Below are 12,718 nucleotides of genomic sequence, written 5' to 3'. Positions count from 1 at the left end.
TTGTTTGTCGTTGATTACTTTTTTTTTCATTTTCTTTTCCTCTTTCACGGAACGGTTTCAAGCCTGTCTGCCTGCTTACTACCACTTTTTTTTTTAACACGTTTTCACCCGGGCTGTCTACTGTTGTTTTGATCCCCCCCCTCTTCACCACCTCGTTTTTAAGCTCGATTTTTCGGACGACAAATATCGAAAAATTGGCCAAAAACCTTAATCCCTTCACCCTCAACTGGACAGTTTTCTACAAGGAGGGTCGTTTTTTTTGGCGCCATTTTCGCAAGTCATCGTATCAGTTGGATTGACTATGCTTAATTTTAACGTTCAGAACTTTCGGTCGGGTGATGGACACATCGGCTAAGACGTCACGTTTTTTTTTACCTTTTTTCTCCTTTACGTTACAGGTTTGAGCCTGTTTGCTTACTACTTTTTTTAACACCGCTGCCTACTGTTGTTTAGATACCCCCCCACTTCTACCACTTATTGTTTTAAACCCCCCCCCCCCGGGGGGTTCCTTACTACACTACCTACACATACACCTGGACAACGGGTACGCCGCTACTGTTGTTTTAAACCTTTTAAAGGAGTTTTCGGGTGTGCTGAAAACGAGTATTGCATTTAAAATTATGGCCGGCAATGAGTTTTCACAATACTGAAGACATACTTTTCCGCATGTTTCATGTATGTGGTGGCCATATTTGTAAAATTTTTTTTTGGTTTCCACCCTAATATTTTCCTTTACGAAGACGAATTGATTAGGTTTTCGGGTATGCTGAAAACGAATATCGCGTTTAAATTTTCCGAATATTAAGCAATATAATTATTTAAGTTGTAAGTGGTGGCCATTGTTGTACGTGCAAGCGCGCATATATGCAAAAATATGCATGCGCTTGCACGTACAACATTGCCCATCATTTATAACATAAAGAATTACATTGTTTAATACTCAGAAAACTACTTATTAGCGTAAAATTAAAATGTGATATTTTATATTATGGTGGCCATTGTTGTACACACAAACACGCGGGTATATTTTTATATATATATATAAAAAAGATTAGTATTATTATTCATCGGACTACTGTTCTCATCTTGAGTGTGATTTTCACAACGTTTCAATCGATATAACCTCCGACCTTCTTCAGGTGTATCTTGTCAAACTCGGGAATGTTTCTGTCGAACTCAGGAATTTGGACTGAATTTCGAGCAAAACTATTTATTTACTACGGGGGTAGCGTACTCTTGTTCTGTCAGCCATGACTGGATAGAGGCCCTAAGTAATTCGCAAATGTATATTTTGGTCGCCCACACTTAAACCTTCAGGAGAATATCCCTTTTACAATTGGTTTTTCCCAGTACTTCAACCACTGCGCCACGGGTCCTATATTAAAAACGTTATTAATTGTAATTTTATTGATGTTGTTTGTCTGTTTCTTAAATATTGTGTTGGAGAATTTAGTTTTTTAAATTGTTTAGTTTTTTAAATTGTTTTCAGCTTAGTAAAGATCACCTGACTAACGTTTGTCCCAAATATCAGGACTTTGACTCAAAAATTATAAGAGCCAAAGAACTCAAATTATGTATCAGGTGCCTAGGTGAGCACCCTAAGACTGCAAGGGGATAAAGGGTTTTCCTTGCGTGGTTTGTGGTTTTAAGAACCATTTTTCTATTATATGCCCCAAAAGTCCCAAGCCCTTTGTGGGATGTACATCATTATTGGAACAGGAAAAATGTATATTTTCTGTATTCAAAATATCAATGAAGAGTCTATTTTTACTGTCTTTTGGATATGGGTAACCAGAAATCTTTCTTTTCTGAGGTAATATTAAACTGTTTAAGTCCCGGAAATAAATTAAAACCAGGGATGGTGGAAATGCCTGTTTATACGCTTGTGGGTCTAATTCATTAAAACTTAGGGAGCTAGAAGTGTCTCTTAAATTGGGACATCAACGTCCCTTTACTTTTTCTGCTTTGTTTGTAAAATGATTTAAGATTAAAATTTCAAGTGGACAAATTTGACTAAAAGGGTTTTCATCTTTGTCCTGGGATACTCTGAATTGTATGGATCTGCTATTCACGGAATAATAGGTCTGGATCTTATTCAACAGATAAATAATCTCTCTTTAATAAAATGTTTGGGAGGTTCTGCATGGAAATTCCACAAATACATAATTCCTTTCGGCGAGGGGCCTAAAGTTTGGAATTTTAATGCGAAGAGTTACCGGCCTTTGATCAAGTTATTAAAGCACTACCTACATGCAATTCTTACTTGATAGTGTGTTAAATCCTATACCTACTCATGAAAATGCACTTCAACTGTTTTTCGACGATTTTGCTGTCGAACGTGGAGTGGAAATATTTTTATCCCTAGACTCCATTGGTATTGACGAAAAAAAATAAGAAAAAATAAATGCCTTCATTGTTCTTAGGAACGGCAAATATTATATCAATCTATCATGGGACTCTGAAAAACTTCCTAAGGTAGAATCCAATTATGTGCCCTGACTGCGAATAATGCAGTCCTTAGACAGTAAAGGACTGTATGATGATTATATGCAAGTCTTCAAGGAGTATGAAGTATTATTGAATCTTTCTCGGTTCCACATGGAACGTATAAGAATTATATATGGATTCCCCACAGACCTGTAATTAAGGAAGGTCAGAGAATAACTATGAATGTTACATGATAAGGGCGGTCCCCTTTTCATGTAAGTATAAAAATAGAGAGATTTAGTTAAAATGAAAATGAAATAGAATAGACGAAATTCGAACCTCGTAATTTAGGTTTAGAAATAGATTACGAGAGAGAATTAGCAAATGGAATGTAAAACAAACCATTGTTAAGCTTAGAGATAAAATAGTTTTAAGAAAAGAATGTGCATTGTCAATTCTGTTATGAAAATTCAATTGAAGAATGCAACTATAAGATAATTTAATAAACATGTTTTTAACATACTGGAAATATAGGTTACTGGGAATATAGGTTAAAATTCCTTTTGTAAACAGAGGAAAAAGTTTTGGACACGCATTTCCAGAACATGTGAAAGAAGACACATGTTTTAACATGTGTATGACGTCATGGAAAATGGGAAGTTCTCGATATAGTTAGAAACTTTAGAGTTAAGCAAAGAGAACTGAGGGAGAGACGGAGAGAGAGAGAGTCTGAGGATGACAGACGACAGTCCAGACATGGGATTCGAACATCTAGAAGCGAGACGGTCGCCTTTGAAACACAAAATGTGAAACTTTGAATTCCTGAAAGCAAAGCCACCGGCCGGTCCATGGAAATAAACCCATCATGTGTTTTTATAAACGTCGTCTTTGTGTTGTAATTCTACCAAAAGGTAAAGTGGAAATTGTCATTATATGTCTTATATATATATCATATGTTATAAAATGTCTTTACATACACATCTTACATACACAATATGAACACTAAGACTGTCTGAACACTGTTTCCTCACTCTAAGAGCTTCTTCTACACTTCTACTGAACATTATATATATATGAATCTCGTCATAACACAAACACAGAACTCAACAACATCTCTCTAAGTCTCTCAACATCCCTTTTAATAAAACTCTAAGACTCACTTTTAACAAAAAACTCACTTTTAACAAAGAACAATAACAACGAATAATAACAAAAAACAATAAACATGAAAAACCATTAGGTAACATGAAGATCCATCCCATATTCAACTGTTCTTTGAAGCGTAAGGGTGGTACTCTGATTTATGACACAGCTTATTTGGGCATCAACTTAACTGCACAATTTCTAGAGATTTTACTAGGTTTCAGGAAAAACAAGTATGCTCTTCTGGGCGATTTATGTAAAGCATTTTTACAGATCCGATTGAAATCTATCCAAGCTAAAAATAGATTTTGTTTCTTTCTTAGGGTAGACAGTAAATTGTACACCTACAGATTTAATACAATCATATTTGACTTTAATGCCAGCCCGTTTGTACTGAGTTTTATACTCAAATTCCATGCCAAAAAATATGAGGCTGATTTAGCCTCTTACACGATTTCCAACAACTTTTATGTTGATAATTTGGTCACCACTAGTAGTGACAGTGATTCCTTGATTTCACTTTAAAGCAATGTCCGTGACAAGTTAAAGGAAGCAGGTTTTGAGCTTCAATCCTGCAATTTCAATTGCATGAGTTTGCAAAGTAAAATGTTGGAAAATGATTCTATTACATCTCCTTCCCTCATCTATGAAAAGATGATGGGGTATCAATATTCCCCTCAACGGAACTCCTTTAAAATTTCTCCCGCAGTAACAGATGATAATGTCAAAACAAAAACGTGGGATATTATCTCAAGTTTCGAGTGTTTATGATCCGTTATCATTACTTCTTCCTGTCACTATTCAAGGGAAAATTATTATCAGTCAATTATGGAAAAATAACTTATCATGGGACCAGCAAATCCCTGAAGATTTTATTACCTTATGGCAAATATACGCCAAAGAATTGAACAATCTATGGGACCTTGAGTTCCTTAGATGTGTATTCTTGGAGGACTCCCCAGTTGAAATCATTTATTTCTGCAATGCATTTAAGCACGCTTACGGATTCTCTTTATATGCCAAACAAGAGACTCAGTATTCCTTGATATTCGCCAAAGCTAAGGTGGCTCCCATTAAAGGGAAATTACTCCCTACATTAGAATTAATGCCTATATATTTGGCCCTTAAAGTTATTCCTCAGGTTTTGGAGGCCTATCAGTATCAAATTATTTTTTCTTGTGTCTGATGCGCAAGTAGCCCTGTCATGGGTTTTAAACGGGAAAGGTTAAAAAAAATATATTTTTGTAGAAAATCATATATCAGATATAAACAAATATAATGAGAAGGTTAGCCTTAAATGTGGGGTAATCCCTAAACTCAAATATGTTCCTTTGCCAGACAATCCAGTGGATCTTTTAACCAGAAGCATTACAACCTCTAAGTTCGAACAAGTGTTCAAATTTTGGATCTGTGGACCAGATTGGCTTAATCATGTTAGCATTTCTTTTAACCTGTTTTAACGACAATGACAAAAAATCATAATATGTATGTTTTCAGATGAAGCTAATTTAGATGAGTCGTTTACCAATTAAAATATCTGATTTATCTACATTATTTTAGGCGATTAATGTCTTAGAAAAGTTTTAAGATTTGGTGACAAATTACGACACCGAAGTACTGACACCTTTAAAAGCGCTAAACTGTTGCTTTTTCTCATATGCAAAATGAAGCTTTTCCCTTGAAATTGGATTATTTGAAACAAGGTTGCACCCCAACCTTATTTCTAGATAAAGATGGACTGATGCCTAAGGACGCATTCAGAACTCCGATATTTTCCCATATGATGTAAAATTTCCTAAACTGTTAGGAAAAAATAATCACCTGACCAAACTGGCCATTATTGAATCTTACTTGAATTGTTGTCATATGGGAACAAACACTACCCTTAGCAAATTAAGGCTATCCAGTTTTTGGATCCTCTAGGGGAGACAAGCTGTTAATTCTGTTCTCCACAGCTGTATTATATGTAAGAGAATCAATTCTCTACCATGCAAGGCCCTCTCCGGGTCTCAACTGCCCTCTCATAGGGTAAATTTTGTCCAACCCTTCAAACATGTGGGTGCACTGGACATTTTTTTTGTCAAAAATAATAATCAGAACATCACAATGTACGTCCTAATGTTTACGTGCTATACATCTGGAATTACTGCCAGACATGAGCACATACTCTTTCTTATTAGCTTTTATTAGGTTCACCAACTTATTCGGTGTGCCCACCCACATGTATTCCAACAATGCTAAATCATTCTTGGCATCGAGTATTTGTCAGACGTATTTATCTCTGACGAATTTAAAGAACATTTTAAATCAACTACTATTGTTCATTATACCATTCCTCTTTCCTCTGCTTGACATGAGGAAGCATGGAAAAAATTGATTAAAACTGTTAAATAGTGTCTTAAATAGTGTCTGTCAAAGTTGTTGGATAGAAGGAAAGTCGGTTATTTTGATTTCCCAACTGCCCTTTCAGACGTTCAAAAGGCCATAAATGATAGGCCACTCACGTTTATTTCAACTTCAGATAGAAGCCTTAACATCCTGACCCCTAACCATTTTTTGCAAATAGGCTATCACCTCTGCTTGCTTATCAATAATTATAGTTTGGCGGATCTTTCTTCAGAACCTCTCACCTTCTCTTGCACCGAGGGATAAATTTGTCAGTATATTTAGACCTATTTGGCACAATGACTATTTGCTGTCAATTAAAGAAAGAGATGCCAACATTAAAGATGACGCCCACCCGAAGGTGTTGGAGGGCGAAATCGGTCTTATCAAATCACCAAATAAGTCCCAACCCTTCTGGAGTTTGGGCAAAGTAATTAAATTATTGGTCGGTAATGATCATAAGGTCTGCTTGGCCTCGGTTTTGAAGGATGGGTTGTCCAAGTACATTCATTAAAAAAATATTTATTCCTAGAGGTAAGACATGATCCTGATTCTGCAGTAGCAGAATTTACAGAAGGAGGAGGCTGCTTCTTCTGCTCTACATGTTTGATCGCCAATGATGGAACAACACCTATGGTTTGTTGCAACTCATGCGATAATTGGTATAATTTCAGTTGTTGGGGTTCACCAGCGGGACACCATAGGTGACTGGGTTTGTCCGAGTTGTATGGACAAAATCTCAAAATAAATTCTTGTATCAGGGTCATCGATTTAAGTTAAAGTCACTTTTTCCTTATTATTGATAATTCATCTAGTTAGACTAGAATTACTGATTATAAATTTTGAATTTTGGCAACAGGCAGACACACATTGAATTCATTACTAAGTATTACTTGCATTAATGTTAAGTTCCTCAGGACAAATTTCTTACCTGTCACTTATTGATAGTTTTTTAAAGTACATCATTATCTTATCTAAAAAAGTAATGATTTTCCATTACTTTTTCTTCCTTTCCTTAGCAGGGTGTAAGAAAGTCTGCAGAAATAAGCAGGTTCCTCATTGTCAGCCCATGATTTTGTTTGAACCTATCAGATTTGCTTATTACTAACTGCCAAGAGTATTCTTGGCACCAAATTTATCTTTTCAGATCACCAGTTTCGACACAGACACAGGTTTAAATAGACGTATGAAACTCACTTGAGGCTTGTAGCCTCAAAATCACTTTGTCTCATTGAGACGTTTTAATGCCCTAATGTGGGGCAAAATGTTATTATCATTTGCAAACACCATTGCCCTTATGTTGGGCGAAATATTATATTACTAGCTGTACCTTGCCACGCGTTGCTGTGGCTCAATTTGGTGTAATGGAAAATTCTAATAAAAAGAGAAAATACATGTTTCTTATATTCTTAGTGCAGCAATCCACTCCAAAAAGTAAAAAAAAAAAAGGCGAAAATGAAAAAAATGGTAATCTTGTAGAATTGGATCCGGACCTTCGGGAGTTACCGTCAATCATGGATTGGGCTCGACCAACATTCAGTGAATTAAGCCGAACGTTGCTTAAATGTTGAAATACTAAATAGTTTTGTTTTTTTTGTTATTGTATTCAAAATTGTGAGATTTTAATTAATATTTGGGTGAGGGGGGGGGTACTATACACGGATTCGAAAAAGTTGTCCAAAAACAAATAAATGAAAGCAAAAGTAAGGTAAATTATGTTTCTACCTAACTGGATAATTTTTTACTGTTTCTATTTAATGTAAAATGTTAATTGAAAAATAAATATAACAAATAAATGTTATCAAAGGTAAGATAAGTTACTTTTCTACCTAACTGGATAAGATTTTAGTGTTTTTATTTAGTGTATAATGTTTAATCGGTTCGAAAACATGTAGTGTTTATCAGTATATTTGAAAAATACAAATGGCAGCAGACTGTGTTGAACACGGTAAGTAACGGAAAATGAGTTAAAACTAAAAAACTATACTAAATACTGACAGGAACTCACTCAATATATGGTACCGTGACATAGGCAGACATGTATTTGGTGGTTTTTAACAGTATTTTCTATAGTTTTTTAGTTTTAACTCATTTTTCCCAAACTTAACGTGTTAAACAGTCTGCCACCATTTGTAATTTTCAAATATAGCAGTAAACGTTGTGTTTTTCGAGCCGAATAAACATTTTACATTAAAAAAAACTAAAATTATCCATTTTGGTAATAAAATAACATATCTTGCCTTTGATAATATTTGTTATACATTTATTTTTTGACAACTTTTTCGAATGTACAGTAGTACAAACCCAATAAAAACACTAAAAATTATCCAATTAAGTAGAAAAGTAACTTATCTTGCCTTTGAAAATATTTACTTGTTATATATTTGTTTTAGTTGACAACTTTTTCAAGTCTTTGTGCAAATACAAACCTGAAGGCGGTATTTTTCTGTCTAATTTTATTTTTGATACCGCGCTTAAATTTAAATTTCACGATATCTTTTTTTAGGGGGGTATTTTTTTTTTACATTAGGTCCACTTCCACAATTTTCGACTATGCTGAATAAGAAAATCTCATTTAAAATTTGCAGAGGCAAGTAGTTTTCAAGATATAAAGACCTATACTATGCACTATAATTCACTGGCGGCCATGAATAAACACTCCTAACCTCCCCATATTAAGAACGGCTTTCGGAATAAACAACACCCATGCCTAACCACATGTTTTAACCTTTTACCTGTCTTTCATCTGTTAAAAACGGCTTTTGGAATAAATACCACCATTCTCCCCATGTTAAGAACGGCTTTCAGAATAAACACCCCCAACCTACTCATGTTAAAAATTATGGAGGTGAACCTAATGTGAAAATTTACCTTTTGTTTTTTTAATAAATTGTTAGTTGAAAGCACAGAATAGCGACAAAACACCATCCCCTCCCCTTGGTAAGAATGGCTGAAAAAATAACGGTTATCTTGGTAGAAACTCTTCTGTATTTCACCTAACAATTTCTGGTGCTAATGCACTTACTGATCTGCGCTATTTTTTAAATCGTATTTCCAAGTTTAATTAAAGTTTTATGATATGTTTTTTATTCAATTGTAAGGTTAAAGTACAGAATAGGTACAAAACACCCTCCCCTCCCCATGTTAAGAATGCCTTTTTAAATAATAACGTTATTACTTCAGCACGGATCACTTTCTGCATGAGTACCTAATATTTTTATTTTATTTTTATTTTTTTTCAGCCATTCTTACCATACAGAGGGGATGGTGTTTTGTAACTATTATGTGCTTTTAACTAACCATTTATTATTAAAAAAAGATATTGTGAAATTATAAACAAATAAAGATATTGTGAAAGTTGAATTTAACTTGAAAAAAAACAACAACATCGTAGCCGGAGCTTATTTGGTAATAAGGTCACGTTAGTCTATTAATGGGTGCTAATGCACTTACTGATGCGCACAATTTTTTTAAATCGTATTTCCAAGTTTAATTAAAGTTTTGTTTTTTTTCGGTATTTTTTAGATTAGGTCCACCTCCACAATTTTCTTTTTAAATGACGACTTTTATATGTTTTCGACTATGCTGAATACGGAAATCGCATTGAAATTTTGCAGAAATAAGTAGTTATCGAGATATAAATAGTTCTTTTATGTATTGTATTCTTTGGCGGCCATCTTTTTTATGCACGTAGATTTATGACGTGCGCACGCACGTAAAAAGATGTCTGCCAGAGATTACAATGCATTATAATACTTTTTTTTTAATATCTCGATAACTACTTATTTCTGCAAAATTTCAATGCGACTTCCGTATTCACCATAGTCAAAAACCACTAAAAATCGTCATTTAAAAGAAAATTGTGGAGGTGGACCTAATCTAAAAATTTACCATTTTTTTTATTTGATTGTAAGGTTAAAGTACAGAATAGGTACAAAACACCCTCCCCTCCCCATGTTAAGAATGACTTTTTAAATAATAACGTTATTTCAGCATGGATCAATAAGTGCATGAGTACCCAATTTCTTTAATAAAGAAAAAGCATTCATATATTTTCTTATGTAAAAACAACTTCTGTAAAAAAAGAAAAGAAAAAAGTGTACTTTCAATTTTTGTTAAAAAAAGCTTTCTTTAAAAAAACTACCGTAAAAAAAAGCAAAACAACAAAACATTAATCGGTACTCAAGCCGTGTCATAAATTTCGTGAAAACTATTGAATAATTCCACCAGCTATCTTTCGAAGCTTATAACTCCTCAAAAAATGTAATTCAAGCCCTAATTTTTTTCAATTAAAGGAGCAAGGACCAAGGTTTCATTAAAAAAAAAAAAAAACAAAAAAAAACAACGTGTTTTTTTTTTAAAAAAGGTTTTAAACTTCGGACTTTACAGGTAAATTTCTAAAAACCACTACTTTTTTTTTGTTTTAAATTTGAATATATTATTTATTGATCTTTTATCTTCAATTTGTGATATATAAAACTTTGGTACATAAATTAATTATTTACTTTTTAATAGACATTTGAAAATGGGGGGGGGCGTGAATTAAAAAAAACGTTTGTCTAAAATATTATATTCGGCTTATTGGAAAGAGCATAAAATTTCACATTGATCCTGAAAATATCGTAAAAATAGAATCAATAGAAAAATTTTGATAGATTTTTAAAGTTTAAAAATTGAAAAATACTGAACTCGTAACATTCAATTAATTTCATTACTATTTAAAAAAAATATTTCTATTACTTTTTATACGACTTTAATAGTTTACTTTGGAAGTATAATCCATAAAGAAAATAAACAACCCACCTTTAAAGGAGAAATTACGAGTCTTTTATATTTTATTTGCAGTTTCGTGTTAGGGGTGTCAAAAATTCCTACAAAAATTCTGATACACTTATCGGTACTCATGCAGAGAGTGATCCGTGCTGAAATAATAACGTTATTATTTAAAAAGCCATTCTTAACATGGAGAGAGGAGGGTGATTTGTACCTATTCTGTACTTTAATCTTACAATTGAATAAAACATAATAAAACTTTAATTAAACGTGGAAATACGATTTAAAAAAATAGCGCAAATCACTCTCTGCAATATCACGCTTTTATTTTTATATTTTTTTCTTAAGACAACCTTTTTTTAACAAAATTGAAAATACACTTTTTTTCTTTGTTTTTGTTTTTTTTACAGAAGTTGTTTTTACATAAGAAAATATGAATGCTTTTTCTTTATTGGGTACTCATGCACTTATTTCTTTATTGGGTACTATTATGTAGCGGACCAGGGCATAATACCCTAGCTCGCCACAAGAAAATAATGAAACGAATGGAATTGAAGGAAACAAAGACTCAATTGATGGATAAGATAAACGTCGTTTATTTGCTGTTGAAAGAATGAACGTTTCAGTTACAACATGTGTTCATGTCCGCGCGAGTGTAAGCAATGTTTGTTGCACGACTGGTGTTGTAGCAAGAAAAGGAAATGTGTGTTCATCTCAGGTTCGGGTCACTATCGTTTGTTCGCGTGTGGGAAAAGAAATGAATGTTGTAGTGGAAATTGAGAATGATAGTCCAGCGTGTAGACAAAGAAGAGGATATGAGAGTTGACATCAGTTAGTAGTCAGCTACGCGAAGGTGTTCTCAGGGACCAGTAGTAGATAGAGAGAGAAAGAGTGTGAATGTGTACATACGGTCTGTTAGCTCGTGCCCCATACATAGTAGTAAGTGGGCGTGAGGTACGCGTGTGAACGCGCCGACTGCCACCTAGGAGGCTAGTCTCGAAAAGGAAGAAGCCGGTTGTTGCTCTTTGTTTTATACTTGTTTCCGGTGGTCATTTGCGCATGTGTATATTTCCTTAGAAAGCGGAAGTGACGTCGTCCATGTGTGCGTTCGTGAGTACATATGTGTGCATTAGCGCGTGTGTATATACACATGAATGTGAGTGTATGTACGCGAACGTGAATAAATGTACGTGTGTGTGGACGTGGGCGCATATGTTTATGTGCGCGTATGTATGTGACAAGCAATATAGCTTGAAATATGAATGTGTGTTTTTGTGTGAGACTAGAAAAGGCTCGCACAGTACTCATACACTTATTGATCCGTGCTGAAATAATAACGTTATTATTTAAAAAGCTATTCTTAACATGGGGAGGGGAGGGTGTTTTGTATCTAATCTGCACGTTAACCTTAAACTTGAATAAAAAATATCATAAAACTTTAATTAAACGTGGAAATACGATTTAAAAATCAGCGTGCATTAACACCAAATATTATTTAAGCACGTGACCAATCCGTAAATTTTCTTCGAAAAAAACCTATACTTTCACCTAACAATTTTAAGTTCATATTTTCTTATATCGAAACAACTGTTTAAAAAAAAACAAAAAACAAAACAACTTCAACACAAACAAAAAACAAAAAAAACAACTTCGACTTCAACTCAAACGCAAGCGAGCAACCTTTTTTTTGCCTGATATAATAAAGAAAAAAAAAATTTAAATTACAAAATTTGGAAGATAAAAAATTAATTTTAAATTTTAAAATAGGGAATGTTTTTTTTTTACTTATCGAGTAAACAGAAAATGAAATCTAATTCGCCTCGTCAAATCGTGGTTTATAAATAGAATTGAAACGGAAGTTCAGTTCTACCAACAAAAACAGATCCGCAGTCCGAAAAATATATTTATTTTATTTAATATTTTAATAATTGGCGATGTAAATTTATTTTGATAACATAGAAACATCCCTCGACTCTAAAGATGAGTTGTC

The 12,718-nt window shown here is 33.7% G+C and overlaps 2 protein-coding genes across 2 annotated transcripts in view; one reads left to right on the top strand and one right to left on the bottom strand.

Moving 5' to 3' along the window:
• Positions 1-12,718, bottom strand: part of LOC145279884 (neurofascin-like) — an 825,765-nt gene that overhangs the window by 130,725 nt on the left and 682,322 nt on the right. The gene's annotated exons all lie outside the window — the stretch shown is intronic.
• On the top strand, positions 3,673-4,095 carry LOC145280323 (uncharacterized). Its single transcript, XM_080132094.1, has one exon. The coding sequence runs from the start codon at positions 3,673-3,675 to the stop codon at positions 4,093-4,095; it is 423 nt and encodes a 140-aa protein (XP_079988220.1).

Source organism: Euprymna scolopes, chromosome 7 (assembly GCF_053919585.1).
Source record: "Euprymna scolopes isolate OS-2025 chromosome 7, ASM5391958v1, whole genome shotgun sequence".
Lineage (NCBI taxonomy): Eukaryota > Metazoa > Mollusca > Cephalopoda > Sepiida > Sepiolidae > Euprymna > Euprymna scolopes.
The sequence above is the reverse complement of the archived record's forward strand: the minus strand, read 5'-3'. Positions and strand labels throughout refer to the sequence as shown.